Source organism: Crinia signifera, chromosome 2 (assembly GCF_055691185.1).
Source record: "Crinia signifera chromosome 2, ASM5569118v1, whole genome shotgun sequence".
Taxonomy (NCBI): domain Eukaryota; kingdom Metazoa; phylum Chordata; class Amphibia; order Anura; family Myobatrachidae; genus Crinia; species Crinia signifera.
In genome coordinates, this window is record NC_139218.1 from 82,223,027 (window position 1) to 82,241,963 (window position 18,937).

General features: G+C 43.6%; 1 protein-coding gene across 2 annotated transcripts in view; it reads left to right on the plus strand.

Moving 5' to 3' along the window:
- The window catches only part of SH3KBP1 (SH3 domain containing kinase binding protein 1), a 345,673-nt gene that overhangs the window by 206,668 nt on the left and 120,068 nt on the right, over positions 1-18,937 (plus strand). For both annotated transcript variants that reach the window (XM_083172486.1, XM_083172487.1), the window contains 2 exons: positions 1,025-1,108; positions 8,302-8,495. In XM_083172486.1, coding sequence (XP_083028612.1) covers positions 1,025-1,108; positions 8,302-8,495 — 278 coding nt within the window. The remainder of the gene's footprint in view (positions 1-1,024; positions 1,109-8,301; positions 8,496-18,937) is intronic.

Genomic DNA, 18,937 nt, shown 5'->3' on the forward strand with positions numbered 1-18,937 from the left:
AGTTCTGGGCCTTCATATCAGGTTTTTACCCTTCCCTCATCCTGTCTGGTTATATTGTGCACCCTTAATTTGTCTGTATTTTATCTATTGTTATTGTTATCCAAGATGTTCTGAGTTTTTCAGATTTTCTATGATGCTCTTTGTCACTTTGGAATAAACCTTTTTTTGACTGTCATTTTTTACTGAAAATAAACATTTATACTTTATGTGTTCATCAACATTGTCTACCGTGAGTAGCGGTGCGCCTCCTGTTATACAAAGTAAACATTCTCCTACATTCCTATGGTGATGGATATTAAAGAAACCTTTAAATGCTTTCTATAATATCTCTATCTGTGAGTGCGGGTACGCCTATAGATACCACATTTTAAAGATACCTTGATGTACATATCTATATATGCTTGAGTGTGAGTCTGATATGCAAGAAAATTCCTTCTTATCTGAGGAAGCTATTCCTGTATGTTTGTTTCCTTTCATAATAATTGAAAAGAAAACAACTGGGGAATATCCAGCTACCAAGGAAGTAACATTCCATATGTTAGCGTTTATTTTAGTTCATCACAACTTTGTTTTTTACACAGTGGACATTTTAAATAAGTACAAAAAATTTTCTTCAACTGTACACACACACTAGTTCGTCATTCACTACATTACTTGTGCATGTTTGAACATGCTTATATACTCTAGCACTACTAAGCACTGACCAAATGTACTGCTTATAGTTCCAAATTCCTTAAAAGATTTTAGAAATATATACATTTTATAACTAGTATAATTATATTGATAGAATTTGATTGTTATGTAACCTATTTAATATTTATTCAAAAGGCACGTCACTAAGGACAGCAGGTAATACAATGTGTACCCCAACCACCCTCCGTGGTTGCCACATCCTCCAAATCAGTCACATTTTCTGTGGCAATGTAGCAGAATTTAGAGCTGATCTCTGTTATACAAATAAAATGCCAGACAAAAAAAAACTTCAATATATTTTTTTTACATTCTTGTATTTTTTTTTCTTAAGGTTCTTCAATGACACCTCCACAGCTCACTATCTGTCCTCCTGCACCACCGTCCTCTCGTTTACATGAAGCTGAACCTACATCTAGTAAGTATGCAGTTAGAAAGCAAGGCATCAATAACATACATCATTAGAAACAGGGAAATGTTCTGGTTTTTTTTTTATAGTCTTGTTTCCAGTAGTATTCATGTAAAAAAGTCAATGGGGTACCAGGTTTCCAATAATATAGTGTATGAGGAAATCTCTCAATAAGTATACAATATAAGAAACTGTAAATAAATAAATAAATAAGTATACTGTTGGTAGTTCGGGGTATTGCACCAACTGAAAAACAAGTTACAGTATGCTGCAAGTTCTAATGCATTGTTTTGGCCATTCAGCTCTAATATTGTATATAGTATATTAGTATGGCTGTTCAAAGACAATGCTTTGAAAGTTAGTCTGCTACCTTGGGATTGCCTCTGTGTTTGTGCATGTGTGAGAGAGAAAGAGATGTAGTTTCACTCGCTGCCAACAGATAGCAGTGTTTCGGAGACACACAAGCAGACACTAGACATACTGTATATATATATATAGATTTTCAAAACACATAAACAATACAAAATTGAAAAGAAAAATAAATCATAAATGCATTTCCCAAGGCAAAGAGCCATAAAACATATCGGTTTTAGTCGTCAGAAAGCAGGAAATATACATAAAATAGCCACAGACAATACATCAAAGCAACATTTGAAAAGTATAAAACTAAGCACGTGGGTAGCTAGGTGGGTATCGGAGGTACAAGAAATCCAGGACAATGAGACCGGGGCAGATTAATCAGTGGTTTCAATTGAGAGCTTTGAATTCTGCCAGAGACACCAAAGTTTGTCAAACTTTGTAGCACATTTATGTTTTGTATACATAAAACATTTATGATAGATGGAGGGCAACTCTGAGCTCATTCAGGTACAGGCAATACACACACGGGCCAAGGTAAGCAAACTATTAACATACAATCTAAGATAAGTGAATAGATATCTTCTAAATATAAACCAAACACAAATGCAAGGGGACATGAGGGGAATAGGAATACCTGTATTACCAACACTAGAGGTTACAGCTTCCCAAAAAGAGGCAACCTGAGGATACTGCCACAGAAGGTGCAAAAACCAGCCACAGTCCCAGACATTTGGGACAAGCGTCTGAAGATAGGCATCCAATCCGAAGCAATCTACTAGTGGTCCAGTAGACTATATAGGATGTATAATTGTATTTATTGAAACCGAGCATATGCAGTAGTACCCCTATGTGAACCCAATCTTCATCAAGGGCAATCAGGTTGATCATCCACTTATCACACAGCACACACAGGCCCTTTTCTCCAGAAAAGAAGAGGAGAGAGGCATACAAAACTGAATCAGCTTTGCGGTGTGGCATAGTTAGAACTAGAGTATGGACAGGAGTTTCAGAGAGCTGCATAGAACCTTCCCTCCATTGCACATTCTTGGCATGACGAGGTAAAGGTACCAATAAAAATAATGTCTTGGGATTCCATATGTAGTAGCCAAATAATAAAAGGAGTGAAGAACACCCTAATGGAATGGTTGACCTATTGAGGTAGACTCCTAGGGACACCCATACTTAACCACCCTCCACAATATTAAGTTCAGTAAATGGGGTCAGTAGTAAAGTTTCCCAAAAGTTTTCCAAACGCTACCCAGACTCTATGAGTCTGCCGGAGACGGGGTGGGGAGATTGGGCAAAGAGGTACAGTACAAGTCAACAGAAACTGTAACAGCGAGAACGGAAGTCCCACCCTATCCCAAAGGGCAGCCTAAAGGTTCCAGTAATCACCAGGCGCGACCCAGTCACCAAACTGAGCCAACTGTGCAGCAAAATAGTACAAACGTAGATCAGATAGCGCTATGCTACTCTCAATTTTGGGCCTACAGAGCATTTTCACTGCGATACATGCTCGATTACAACTCCATATAACGGAAGTAATATTATGTGCTATCAATCGGAATAAGGAGGCTGGAATATAAATAGGAGAATTCTGAAGAATATATAGAAAGTTAGATTGGACAATCATTTTAATAAGATTAAACCTACCCACGACTAGGAGTATTTGCCATGTACGGGATTTTGTACAAAAATTATCAACCAATGGGGCCAAATTGAGAGCCACAAAATCAGTAGGGAATGCAAAATTTGAATACCAAGATATTTAAACTGTGTGCACCATCATAAAGGGAATGCATAAGTAGAGGACTGCAAGGTAGAGGAGTGTAATGGAAATACCACTGACTTATCCCAATTTATGCGGATCCCAGAATGGAACCAAAGTCTTCTACCAGACCAAGGAATGCAGGCAGGGAAGAGAACATTTCCTTTTCCCTGCCTGATAAGTATAGTATCATGTCATCTGCATACAGAACAATGTTTTCTTCACTTCTCCTACCTGAAATCCCTGCACAACAGGAGAAACCTATATGTGACATGCCAGGGGTTCAAGGGCAAAAAGCAGAGGAGACAGCCATAGAGTCCGTGGTGAAGCCGTTAATGGATATCATAGCAGCTGGTCCAGAAAATATCAGTTTAACCCAAGCAAGAAAATTAGGGCCATTACCAAATTTGGATAAGACCTCTCATAGATATGTACACTCCACAGGGTCAAAAGCACACGCGGCATCCAATGACACAATGACAGCATCATCCATCTCATTAGTCCCCACTAATAGGCGTTACTGAAGATAAGTGAATAGGCGTTGGAGATTTAGGACAGTTGACCTACCTGGCATAAAGCCGGTCTGGTCTGAATGCATCAGGGGATAATGGATCCTTTCCCAGTTTAGGGATTAACACCATTTTTTCGGCAAAAAACTCCTATATGCGTCATCTTTGTGAAATTATGTTTATTAAGGTTCAGATAACGTGCATACAAAGCAAAACATCCACATTGATGTATATAGCGCAATGGGAAACAAACATAATCGTACATATCATTATACACCAGTGGACATAGTGATTAAGGAGGTTCGTGTTGGGACCTTCAGTCACAATCAAATACAAATGTTAACAAATTGGAGGAGGTCAAACACTTGACAGACGTCTCCAAACCAGGCTTTTAACAATTTAAATAGTGGAACTGAGGGAGAGAATTATGAGGATGGTTAAAGGATGGGGGGTGGGGTAGGGGGAATGCATCATATTTGTGAATAGGGAGACCCTCCACCCCAGGGGCCTTATTATTGGGGAAAGTCCTAATAGTGCATTCAATCTCTTCCAAGGTAAATGGGTCCTCTAGGAGCTGTCGAGACTTAACGCTCAAACAGGGGACCTCAATACACTCCAGATATGAAGACTGTTCCACAGCAGAGTAGTCTACACAAGATTTGTATACTTCCTGACAATGGTCATAAAAGCATGCGGCAACAAGTGGAGTATCCACACAAACAGTACTGTCAGCCTTTGGCAAACTATGCCCTGCATAGTTCGAATGTGATAGTGAATGGAAAGCAAAGGCCACATCGAATCGAAAGTAAATCGATGTGTGTGTGTGTGTGTACACACCTTAAGACAGATCATGTAGGTTGTTCATAAAGCACAAGATGAAAGGCTGCAGATACAACAAAAAAATGCATTGTAATTAAATGCTGCAGTGACACCAGGCTGCCAATGGAAAGTATGTCAATGTCGACCTTTTGTTGAACCTTTTTACTGTCTGCCTAGACATTGTCTGTGTGCCACACGTGTACATGGGCAGCTCCTGGCAGGTAATTAGTTGTCATCTTCAATAATACTGTGTTATTGTAATCTTTTATTTATTTTGTTTTTCCTCTTACTCACATTTCATTGTTCTTATCTGTATGACATATTCAATGTAAATTCCATGGTCATATATTGTTACATTTCTTATACTTATTTTTTTTTCTACAATAAGGGAAATCAGCTAAATTTGCAATCTTGGCAATTTTCAGGAATTTGAGATTTTTTTTTTAGTTTGAAATTTCGCAACAAAATAGCAGAAAAGTGATTTCTATTGTAAAAACAAAATCGCTTTAGATTTGCCCTTGAAGTGTATGCAGGTTATGCAGGATCAAACCAAAGGCAAATGCATTTAACAGTACTGCCTGTTTTACAGCGATTGCAGCTGTTAATGCACATTTTACAAAGGCAATAAGTGGTGTAGATTAGAACATCTATGAACTTCTGTGAAATGTACCATTTGCCGGATTGGGGGCGGAATTCAATTGAGTGCAAGGTTTAACAAGATAAAAAATCTTTTGTACCTCCCCTCCCTGGTGGTCACTGGAGAGGGGGTTACTGGGAGTTCCAGGGGCTGCTAGGAGGCTCCAGGGGTCACTCACACACACACACACTTACTAAAGCACACACACACACACACGGTTCTTGACATTGGATGCAGAAGACACTTTGGCAATATAGCCAAGGGACCTGCATGTTTAGCGCCTGATATCGTTCAGTGTGTACGGACAATACCGGACACCCGTGGCCGATCTGGTTAATTATATCGGCCACGGGCCACGGCCTCCATCAGCTAGTGTGTATGGGGCTATAGACCGCAGTAAGAGCAGAAAGCCCAACTTAATGCAAATTTCTGTTTAAGCCCCAGGAGCTGGTGAATAGGGATCTGCATCATGGCTGATGTTACTTGAATTCAGCTCTTTTTTTAATAATAAAAAAAAAAAATAGCATGTAGTGGATATTCCTAAATGCACACACTTTGGCAAAAATAAATTCAAAAATGGATGTACAGTACTCCGCACTTTTGGAAATATTTAATGTGTCCTTGAAAGCCTTTGTGCAGATTACACCATTAATTGTCCCATAAAAGAACAAAATCAACAGTTATGAACCTGTTAGAAAGCCATTTAAATAGCTAATTCTCTCCCTTCCGCATGTGTCCTTTTAAAACATCATTATGTATGTTTAAAAGGATGATTTTTATGTCTTTTATACAGCTTGAGAAAGGAAAATGTCAGTTTTTCTGAAGGTGTAAATGATAATCTAATAAATATTGCTGCTGGTGACGGATTGGAACGCTTCTATCTAGTGAGTGTGTGGAATAAAACTAATATTCTAGCTTAATTTAGGGCTTTGGCCCATATGGTAAGGCACAGTTCCAAAGTAAAAGTCCAAGGACAAGTTGCGTGAGCCTAAGAAAACAGTGAAAAGTTGGAACCGTACAAATTAAAACGGCAATTCCCTGAAGAAGGGGGTAGGATTTTTACGTAAATCACTGTGGCATGCTGTAATTAGTTTAGTTTGTTTCTTCATGCTGCTATTAATAATTTATAGTTCTGCAAAGCTTCTACAGTGTCATGTAACTGCCATGACAACCTTAGTCACATGTTTTAGATGAGCAGATAGGCTTTAGAACACCTCTCTGAGCTCTGTCTGTAAACACCACTTTGAGCTCTGTCTGTTATTGGCAGCCATACTTGTCTGGCTTTCAGAAAAGGGTACTTAACTTGCTATTTGAAACAAAACAAAACCCCTGCACTGCAGGTGGGGCAGATGTAACATGTGCAGAGAGAATTAGATTTGGGTGAGTTATTTTGTTTCTGTGCAGGGAAAATACTGGCTGCTTTATTTTTACACTGCAATATAGATCTCACTTTGAAGTAAAACCCCACCCGAATCTAATTCTCTCTGCACAAGTTAAATCTGCCCCATCTGCAGTGCACATGGTTTTGTCCTTTTTAGAAGGAATTTGCCTTTGCGAGTGAACCAGAATAAGGGCCAGAAGCTGATTGGGTGCTATGGGCAAAATTCCATCTTCAATAGAATTCCCATCTTAGTAAATTTATTTCTAAGTATTTATTTTCAAAATTGTGTTCTTAAAGTTGTTGTTTAAAATGTTTCTTTTTAAAGTTTACCCTGTATAACAACTATATATAAAAATTAAAAAAGAATATTATGAGATATAAAACATGGTGTATGGTTTGTGTATATGGTTATGTATGCTTTCAATCGCATTACATATTTCTAATGTTCAGATTATTACCATATTTATATCTGATGCATAAACAATATACTATGGGGCCGATTCAGACTCATTCGAATTCGGCCCCTTCTGCGAGGTTTGGGGTTTGCACGTGTGCTTGTATGCGCATGTGGAAACTGCGGGAGCAAACGGCTTTGAAGAGTTTCCGTTCTTCAGGCCGTTTCTCCAGAAGGGGCGGACGAGGGCGGGTAGGGGGCTGAAGGAGGGGAACGCCCAGAAAAAGGTTAACAGATGACAAAGCTCAACATGCCTAAGGTTGACATGGTCAAAAGGTCGACACAAGCATTAGGTTGACATTGGGAAGGTCGACAGTCAAAAGGTCTACATGGGTTTTTCATGTTTTATTTAGTAAAATAGGTGGTATTTCATACCCTACCATCCACTAGGGCGCGGAGGGAGAATATAATAGTGTGCAGAGCGTAGTTTTTCGGTGTCCATGTTGACTGTGTTGACATTCAGGACTAAAAAAATGTGCGAACCCCATGTCGACCTTTTGATTGTCAACCTTCCCAATGTTGACCTAATGCATGTGTTGACCCTGTCCACCTTTTTTATGCGTGGCCCTATAGCCTGTCGACCCAATGTATGCCGACCTTTATCTGGTCATCCCAATGACCCATACCCTGCCACACTGATGTATCACACTTTACATAGCCCTTTATTTACCAGATAGAGGTGTGTGTGTACAGATGTAGCACCACTCATCCAGCGCCGGCGCTCGACAAGACCGCCCCCCGCTGTCGAGCGGACGCTACATCTGACAACACGCACGCGCATCCCAGTTTCCCATCGGCGGGGGACTGGAACCCTGCCCGTCTCCGCTTCAGGGAGACAGGCAGTGTAGGGGGAACGTGGCGGGGACCGGCGGCAAGGCGGCGGGGGGAGCTCCGTTGTAAGGGGACGCTCGCGCATCTCGTGCGTGCACGTCCCTTTCGGAAGTCTGGCGGGGGCTGGCGCATGGTGAATCCACCGCCAGCCCCTGCAATGAAGAGAGGCGCTACATCTGTATGTGTGTGCGCACCTATAAAAATATTCAGTATGATAACTATTAAAATAGTAAAGCAATAAAATGGGCTTCACAATTTTCTTTCAAAAGTGTTAATGCATGTAAACGTTTACACATGATTTTCTATATTTCTTTTGCGTACAGTACTTAACCCTCATTTCTTGTTAATGACATTGCCCTTTGAAACTGACGTGCAGTATAAGCAGTTCTCTCATTATTTACACATCAGACAAGGATGTCACGGTACTTGTTTCTTCCTGCCAGGATTCAAAGATACTGCTGGCTCTGAGAGTGATGGGGGCGACTCCAAGTCAGAAGGGACCAATGGGACAAGTGGACCAGAAAACCAAGTAAAAAAAATCAGGGGATTTGGCTTTGGGGATATTTTCAAAGACAAACCAATTAAACTGAGACCAAGGTCAATGGAAGTGGAAAATGACATTGCTCCATTAGAAAAGGTAAATATGTACAGTATATTTATTATTCCAATTTACCAGTGGTTAGTTGTACTATACTAAATAAATTATTCACTGCCAGATGTATCAAGCTTCAAAAAGTGATAAAACAGAGCGTGGCAAACAAACAGCCAATAAGCTCCTATCTGCCATGTTACAGGCTGGGTTTGGAAAATGGCAGGTAGGAGCTGATTGGCTGGTTGTTTATCACTCTCCACTTTATTGCAGAAATGGTTAAAATAGGCTCCGTCTAGTAATTAGTTTGTTCTTTTCTTGCATTTTTTCAACAGCAGATTTTGAAACATTTTCTAAGCAATAAAAGAAGTTTGATTCCTAATGTAAGCTTACTGCAAGCCATAATATTATTTTGTATTGTGAACCTGATAGTTATGGGGCTAATGTGATCATTGCCATCACTTACAAAGTCCTGAAGCTTATTCTGCACATGAAGTTAAGTAGTGTACATATGGGACAGCCGCCGGTACCGGCAGACAGGGAGGGAGGGAAATCGGAAGCACACAGGGGGTGGGGGCATCCAATGCAGCTGTACATGTGTGATTCACTTTCTATTTCATTTGGACTATATTGCCCCAATAGAAAGGGACACTGAATCGTACAGTGTGTACACTGCATTAGACCGATTTGGTAAAATCTGGCTGGGAGATCATTTCTTACAAAATTCCTTTTATTTCAGGAATCCTGCAGTATATTTGAATTTAGCAAGCCACAGAACTTGTGTTAATGAGTTGTGCCAAATTAATGGACTATTATGGCAAGCCTTTATATAAATGCCATGGGAGGATAGTGACTGAGCACTCTGGAGTCATTTTCTTTGCTAGTCTCTAGAGCAGGGGTGACCAAACCTTTCTTCGAGATCTACCACGTTTTCCAAATCACCTAGCTGTTGCACAGTTGTAGTCATTACTAACTGTCACTTTCCCCAAATCATCTAGCTGGTGCACAGCTGAAGTCATTACTAACTGTCACTTTCCCCAAATCACCTAGCTGGGGCACAGCTGTAGTCATTACTAACGGTCACATTTTCAAACCTGCTGCATTCATTCCTACTATAGATCCACAGGTTGCCTGACAAACATGAACTGTTGGTAGATCTTGAGGACATGTTCGGTCACCACTGTTCTAGGGGGTTTATTTACTAAAATGGGAGTTTTATTGAAGATAGCAAACAACCAAGCAGATTCTATCTATTATCTTCTACAGCAGTGGTTCTCAGCCTCGGTCCTCAGGACCCCCAACAGTGCATGTTTTCTAGGTCTCCTCACAGAATCACTGGTGAAATAATTAGCTCCACCTGTGATCTTTTAAAATGTGTCAGTGAGTAATGAGTGCACCTGAAAAACGTGCACAGTTGGGGGAATCGAGGTTGAGAACTACACTGGGTACTCTTTACCTAGAAGGGCGCCAGCGGTTGAAATCGCGGTGATCGGGGGTAAAAATCGCGGTCATCGCGGTCATCGCGGGCATCGCGGGTAAATCGGGATGGCCGCGATGCCCGCGATGACCGCGATGACCGCGATTTTCCCATAGGAATCAATGTTAAAAAGGCTGATTGACTGCGATTTGACTGTTAAATGCCTCAATGGACCCGATTTGGCCATAGAAATCAATGTTAAATGGGCCACAGAGCCCATTAACCCTTCAATGTCCCCCCCAATTTTTAACGCCACCCCACGATCCACGCGAACCCGAAGCGTGGCGAGCGCAGCGAGCCCGCGAGGGGCGGCGGTACGCGTCCTCCGACCTTTTCATGCCCTACTATCCACTAGGGCGTGGTGTGAGAATATAATAGTGTGGCGAGCGCAGCGAGCCACCGAGCCCGAAGCGTGGCGAGCGCAGCGAGCCCCGCGAGGGGACGCGGATACCTTCACAGGTAGACGCGTCCCCTCGCGGGCTTCACAGGTGTCGGCCTCGCCACGGACACCTGTGAAGCCCGCGAGGGGACGCGCATAACTGTGAAGGTATCCGCGTCCCCTCGCGGGGCTCGCTGCGCTCGCCACGCTTCGGGCTCGGTGGCTCGCTGCGCTCGCCACACTATTATATTCTCACACCACGCCCTAGTGGATAGTAGGGCATGAAAAGGTCGGAGGACGCGTACCGCCGCCCCTCGCGGGCTCACTGCGCTCGCCACGCTTCGGGTTGGCGTGGATCGTGGGGTGGCGTTAAAAATTTGGGGGGACATTTAAGGGTTAATGGGCTCTGTGGCCCATTTAACATTGATTCCTATGGCCAAATCGGGTGGATTGAGCCATTTAACTGTAAAATCGGGTCCATCGCGCCTTTTAACATTGATTCCTATGGGAAATCGTGAGCATCGCGTCGCGGGCATCGCGGGTACATTTATGGCCGGCCGCGACGCGACCGACACGATTTCCATGTTTAACATTGGTTTCAATGGGAAATCGCGGGCATCGCGTCGGTCGCGTCGCGGCCATACATAAATGTACCCGCGATGCCCGCGACGGGCGCCCTTCTAGGTAAAGAGTACCCTACACTGTTCTAGAGACTGCTAACTAAATAAGAAGATTCTAATGGATTACTATGGGCAACATCCCACCTTCAATTCAACTACCATTTTAGTAAATTTACCACTAGGTGTCAGTAAGCGGTTAATTCTTACCGAGAAGCTTTACTGGTTGATGCTGACTTGCATGTTATACACAGATGTGTGTGCAGAATACCTGGAAGGTTAATTCTAACATTAGAATGAAGATCATTTTACTAATGTATGTTGGTGTTCCTGTGGTGGAGTATGGGGGAAATTTACTAATATGGAAAACCTAAAAATTCGTATTCGTATTTTACCTACGACCGATTACGAATGTGTACGAATGGTATTGTTGTAGAAAAAGTCGTGTTCCGGGCTTTAATTTACTATGTAGTCGTAATTGAAAAATTCGTATTTTTCGATGTCGTAGCCATTCGTATTTTGTTTTACAAATGTTTCGTATTTTTGTAGAATCGTAAATTGAAATACAAATGTCCTAGGGAAGTTTGTTTAAAAACCAGGATATTTTACGAATTTTCGTGAAATGAAATACAAAAAATTGTATTTAATTCCACATGCATCACTATGAAAATGAAACCAGAATCGTGATTGGTGTATTTGTTTTACTCTTGGGAGGTCTCTCACAGCCATATATAAGTCGTGGAGGCGCCAAAACTTCAGTTTAATGTATAGCACACACTGTTTGCATTACAACACAATAGCACAGGTTAGGTCTGCAGAAACACTGCAAACCACAATACTCATCACTCTTTACAAGCGTTTGCCACCATTTCTGCCCTTGTAATTCCCAACCTTACTTTTCCAGATTTTTGTTCCCAACACTTACATCAGACATAACATCTGTAAGTGTGTACAGAACTATATATATATATATATATATATATATATATATATATATATATATATATATATGCAGACAATAACATAATATCTGCTCATAACCTTCAATACGAATTAATGATTCTCCTCACCTAATTTGACACACCCTTATTTGCACAGCTCATCAGTGCAGCAGCTGACATCATTTCTTCATTACTCTGAAAGTCGAGAAGGTTACTGCTTTTCATCCTGGTTTTAGCCATTTGCAATATTACAGTGTTGTAAACATTATACCCACTAACTGCAGTTTTTATTGATCATGTGACCTGCTAATTGAATGTGTATTAATGCTGTGCGTCACTGATCTTGTTTAGGAAATCACAGGTTCAATCACATACATGTATGTTTTACTGTGTGAGTGCTTCAGGTGGGCTTTAGCTGCTCAAGGGTTATTAGTGGACATACATTTATTCTGCTCTCAGCACACCAAAATTTCACAATCCACATTTTCAAACTCTTGTGCAGTGCAGGTGGGGCAGATGTAACATGGATATAAACAGTTTTATATATTTCTATGATTTTTAATTCCTGTGCAGCCTAAATAATGTACTTATTTGTAAAAACGGTACTTATGTAGTATCTGGGCGTCCGATTTAGAAATCGGATCGGATCGCATCGTATCGCATCGCATGCGACCAAATCGTATGCGATGCGATGGTCAAGATTTTTCCATAGGATTCAATGTTAAAATGGTCTGAGTCCATTTTAACATAGAATTCAATGGGAAAAAGGGGTCCTTTTCCTTTCCCCACTATCCAAGTGGGCATGGAGTTGGATATAAACCTGTGGCGAGCGTAGCGAGCCACCAAGCCCGAAGCGTGGCGAGCGTAGCGAGCCCCGCAAGGGGACACAGAATACTTTTTAAGAAATATGCGTCCCCTCGCGGGGCTCGCTGCGCTCGCCACGCTATATAAAATCAACTCTATGCCCACTTGGATAGTGGGGAAATGAACAGGACCTTCTTAACATTGAATCCTATGCAAAATCGCATCGAATCGCATCGCATCGCATCTGATTGTATGCCTTAAGGTAAGGCATACAATCACAAAATCGGCAGCCCAGATACTACATAAGTACCGTAAAAACACAGCACTTTACATTTCTGCTTCCACACACCCAAGCCCAGAGCCGGCGCCACCACTAGGCAATGGTTGGAAGCAGGGCAGGAGGGAGGGCTCACTGCGCTGTGCGCAGTTCAGTCCCGATGCATGTTAACGACATTTTCCTCCATGCGTACAGCCGTTCAGCGTCTGAGGGTGAGCCAAGTGCTCAGCGCTGCCCGGCTGAGTGGCTGTACGCGGTGCGGGTGGAGGAAAATGTCAATTAACATGCATCGGGACTGAGCTCTCCCTCCCGCCCGCCCGCTCGCTCGCTGGACCGTCACCCGAGGTCCTCCTTAAGGGTGAGTGGTGTCCCCCCCCCCCCAGGAGCAGCATGGCGGCCGTATTCCTCCCCCACCCCACCCCACCCCGTAGAGCGGGTGAGCGCCGGGGCGCCCCCCCGCCTGGGGCGCTCCGGCGCCTTGCACCGGCACTGCCCAAGCCAAATGTATCTGACTCTGCACATGTTACATCTGGCCCACCTGCACTGCACATGCTCTGACCCACGTTGTTGAAAACATTGAACTACCATCATAACAGAATAATAGGCATAGTGCAACGCTAACACAAAGTCAATTTGTACACTACAAATGTTACATGAACTCAGGCCACAGCACAGCATGTTTTCCTGCATGAGTGTGTGTTCTTCTCACACATGTGTATGGGGCTTGTTCTCCTGGGCTGGCTGGTACCAGGATGTCAGTTGCTGGCCATGTCTTTGATCAACTTAGCTGATGTATGAGTCACCATAACTGCTGGTTACAGCTGACTTTACAACAGTAACAGGTGTATTTGATCAGCTGTGTGTAGTGGTGCCTCGCTGACATCTGTCTTAGGGCCAGATGTACTAAGCTTGAAAAGTGATAAAATGGAGAGTGATAAACAACCAGCCAATCAGCTCTTGTCTGACAATTTTCAAACACAGCCTTTGACATGGAAGGTAGGAGCTGATTGGCAGGTTGTTTATCACTCTCCATTCTATCACTTTTGAAGCTTAGTGCATCTGGTCCTTAGAGAGATAGAGAGAGAGATATGGGGCAGATTTATTAAGCTTGGAGAAGAGATAAACTGGAGATAAAGCGGAGAAAAGGTAAAAGGAGATAAAGCACCAGCCAATCAGCTGTGTTTGAAAAAAGACAGTTGGGAGCTGATTGGCTGGTGCTTTATCTCCTTTTACCTTTTCTCTGCTTTATCTCCAGTTTATCTCTTCTCCAAGCTTAATACATCTGCTCCTATAGAGGGAGACAGAGACAGATTATAATGTATTCCTAATCACACAAAAAGCCAGAGAGATAAACACACATGTGTAATCAATTCCCTATGTATCGCATACAGCAGTTTATACAGTATTAGATACTTACCCAGTAGCCAGCCCTCTGCCATTGATCCGGCTTCAAACTCATCAAAGAGGACTGACTGGCCGAGGATATAGGAGTCATGACATGAGCCAGGGTAGCCTGCAAACACACTCATGATCTTAAGATTGGCATCACAGACCACCTGCACGTTGGTACTTGTGCTTCCATGTCGGTTATAATAGGAACGGGCAGTATCCCGAGGTGGTCTCAGCGGAATGTGTGTGCAGTCAATAGCACCAAGCACATTTGGCATGCATGCAATGCGATGGAATGCTACCCTAACATCATGCCACTCTGTCTCCTGGCTTGGGAAGCAGATTGAGGCATCTATATGTGGCTGAAGGGCTTCAAGCACCTGGGTCAGGTACCTGGACAGTGTGGGCTGAGATATGCCAATGCCTTGGCCAGTGACATGTTGAAAACTGCCAGATGCCAGAAAGTACAACACAGCCAGCAGTTTGTGCAGGCCTGAGACAGCGCATGAGTCGTCTTCTTCCTTGGCACTGCCAAGACATCAGGTCTCTCAAAGCCCACACTGAAGCACCCTGATATAGCATATAGTCTGCCATGCTAGAAGTCAGGAAGTGTTTGTAGGTAGTTATTTGGCTTTTATAAGGCACACATTTGGGATTACAATGGTCTGTGATGTATTGTTAAAATGATAACACATGTGTCCCATTGAAGCAGGCGAAAGACACTTCAAAATACACCTTGCAAAGGAAGGTGTATTTTTTTTCACGAGTTTGTTTACGAATCGTAGGTGTTTACGAATCCGATTTTACGAATTCACGAATACGAATTTTTAGTAAATGGTGAAAATACGCCTAGCCAATGCAAAAATCAGGCGTGTTCTATCGATGGTGTAGACTTTTCGTAAACATGCGTAATCGTATTTAAAAATACGAATACGATCTCAATATGACATGTTTACGACAATACAAATTTCACGAATCTACGAATTTTGCACTTGATAAATGAACATTTCACGAATACGACAGAAATTCACGATTATTTCCCTACGAATACGACTTTTTTCTACTTTAAAATACGAATCCATATTAGTAAATTTCCCCCAATGTTGTTAATATATAAACAAAGGCTGATGATTATAATAGAATGATATTAGCATTAATAACTTTTCTCCCATACTTCCGGAAACAGAATAGAATTATTATTATTATTATTATTATTATTATTATTATTATTACTACACTTAATATTGGCAAGTTTAATGCTGTCGTCATTTTGTTCATTATTTAGTGTAGTGAGCAGTACAGAGCTGCTTCAGAAGCCTTTTTTTTTATTTTTCAGTTTTTAAGGCCACATTCTCTCTCAAAACATTTAAGTTGGACGTGAAAATACAGTACGATGTCGCTAACATGCCCTGCTCAGCCTTATATCATTTACTACTTGCAAACAGAATTATGAATTCATAACAAGAATATTTCCCCAGCATTTTTGCATTTTCGTGGCCAAGATAAATAAGACGTAATCACAGTGCAGAAATGTTCCCATAAACACTGGCTGGTTCATTAGTAAAACGTAGCGTCCAACTGCTGGAGCATTGGGAATCTCATTAATAACTTTAATATTTAATGCTTTTATTGATGCAATGATGAGAAATAGTCAGTGCTGTTACCGCTGGAATATACTACCCAGTGACTTTACCTAGACTGTCAGAAATGTCTATGTAGCCGGCATCAAGGATTTAAGGGCTTTATTTACTAAGTCTTATAGAGCGATAAAGTGGACGGAGATAAACTACAAGCCAATCAGCTAACAACTGTCATGTTACAGGCTTTGGTTAAAAAAAGGACAGGAGGGTCACCCTTAATATTATATATATGTCCTTTCTTCATATTTCTGTTGGGTTGCTGACTATGGGCGGGATGCTCTAACATCCGCGCCCCCTGTCCGCCGCACATCGCTGGCTACCGCAGACATAATTATCGCATATGCACTAACATATGCAATAATTATGGAAAAGGACAGCTCTTGCGTTAAGAGCTGTCCTTTGCGATCTTGCCGGCGATGTGCTGCGGGTCCCGGTGGCTCCCTCCATTACCCGGGGCTGCTGCTGCGTGGGTGTAGGCTCTCCTCCTCCCTGTACCCGGAAGAGGATACAGTGCAGGGAGGAGGAGATCACAGGTCCGGGCAGCACAGTGCTATGCTGCCCGGACACAGGTGAAGGGGGAGACGACGCAAGGTGGCGGGGGTCCGTGCAGGGCTGTGTGGGTGCGTTAAGAAGCCCATAGGCTTCTATGGGGGATCGCCTGCTTTTGCTGGTGTAAGGGGCTGTGGCAGGCGCCGCTCCAGGCTTCAGGCGACTCCAAGCGCATCGCCATAGCAGGCAGCGCCAGAGCCGCCGTACGGAGCGGGCGCCGCCATCTTCGTGCAGGGAAGCGTCGGGCGTTGCCTAGCAACGTCCCGAGCTTCCTCCTTCGTGCGGCCGGCGTCGGGAGGTTGCTAGGCGACCTACCCGAACATCCGGCTAGCGTGCGGCGTCAGCGTGTCTGACGTCAGCACGACCCTGGGCGGCACTTTTTGAATAAATAGCCGGCGTCTGCTGGGAACAGACGCCGGTTATAGCTTTGGTGTGCCCCGCAGCCATAGTGTTCCTGGTTCCAGCAGCTTCGTTACAGTGCCCCGTGCCGTGATCCCTGCTGTGATTCGGATAAGTCCTTGTATTATTATATTCCATCTTGTCAGCATTGTTGCTTGTATCTTGTATTATTATATTCCATCTTGTCAGCATTGTTGCTTGTATCTTGTATTATTATATTCCACCTTCACGTATTGTTACGCCTGGTATACCCCTTGGATCTGTCTTGTTCCTTGCGTGGCTACCCCGTGGGTATCCGGGGCCTCCTTGCCTTCCGTGGGTTTAGACAGTTTTACCCTTGCTCTCCACTAGCCTTGGCGGCCGTGTTGTCCCTACGTAAGACCAGGTGGCATCGAGGTGGGAGCCTGACTAACGGGCTCTCACGAACGCGGCTATTATTGGTGAAGCCTAGCCCTCTGCACACGACCGCCAACTCCGGTTTGAGGCAACGGAGGTAGGGGTGGCAAGGGAGTCCCAGGACCCTAACATTATAACCGGCCAAAAAGAGAATTAACACAACCATAGCTCCGTATTGTGGTTGTGTGTCTTCCTATCAACATGGACCCTAATGCGGGGATTTCGGCCCAGGTTTTTTCCGACCAGATCCACCATCTCACACAGCAATTGCAAGATCTCACCCTTAGGGTGGAGTCTCAGGAAGAGGTTCGTAGAGCAGCTCCAGCTATGGCTATGTCGGTTAAAGAACCTAAGATGAATCTCCCCGACCGGTTCTCTGGTGACCGGCATCAGTTTTTTAATTTTAGAGAGTGCTGTAAACTCTATTTTCGGCTACGTCCTCTCTCCTCTGGGTCCGAGTTACAGAGAGTAGAATTGGTGATATCACTACTCCCGGGGGATCCACAGACGTGGGCTTTTGGTCTGAAGGCAGACAGCCCGGCCTTTCGTTCTGTGGACGCCTTCTTCCAGGCTATGGGGATTCTATATGATGACCCAGACAAGGCAGCTGCAGCTGAGGCTCATCTCAGGTCCCTTAGACAGGGTCGCAGAGCGGCAGAGGAATATTGCTCTGAATTCAGGCGATACGCCAATGATTCGGGGTGGAATGATCCAGCCCTACGCTCCCAATTTAGAATTGGGCTGTCCGATCAGATTAAAGATTCCTTGGTCCAATATCCCTCTCCAACTTCTTTGGACGATCTCATGCAGCTGGTCATCAGGGTGGATCGCCGGCTCCGTGAGAGACGTTCCGAACGAGGTGCAGGTTTTGCGCCGTTGCCCAGTGTCCCCGAGGATTCTTCAGTCGATCTTGGGGAGCCTATGCAGTTGGGTGTGACTCGCCTGTCTCCACAGGAGAGGGCGAGACGCCGATCCCAGGGGCTCTGTCTGTACTGCGGAGTCCGGGGACACTTGGTAAATTCCTGTCCCGAGCGCCCGGGAAATGCCAAGGCCTGAGGATGCAGGGAGACATCTTGTCAGGCCTATCTCTTATTTCTCCCAATAATGCACTTTTAATTCCCATATGTATTTCATCAGGGGTACATAGGTGGGAGGGACAGGCGTTCATCGATAGCGGGGCGGCAGGTAATTTCATTGACTCACAAATAGCTCAGGAGCAGGGAATTTCTCTCATTCCTGTGTCCCCGGAGATTTCCGTTTACGGCCTTGATGGCAACCGTCTGCCCTGGGGAGTCATTACCCATCGCACCGTCCCTTTACCGGTTCAAGTGGGGGTTACCCATTCCGAACTATTGTCTTTTTTTGTTTTTCGTAGTCCTGTTACACCCATAGTGTTGGGGTTACCCTGGCTTAAATTGCACAATCCACGTTTTGATTGGTTGTCAGGGGAACTTTTAAGTTGGGGGGAGCACTGTATCTCGAATTGTCTGGTTCTTCCAGTCCGTATGGTGACTCCTTCTATTCCAGGGTTACCTGAACCATACGTTTCCTTTTATGATGTCTTTTCCAAGAAGGAGGCGGATGTCTTGCCTCCCCATCGACCCTATGATTGCGCCATAAAT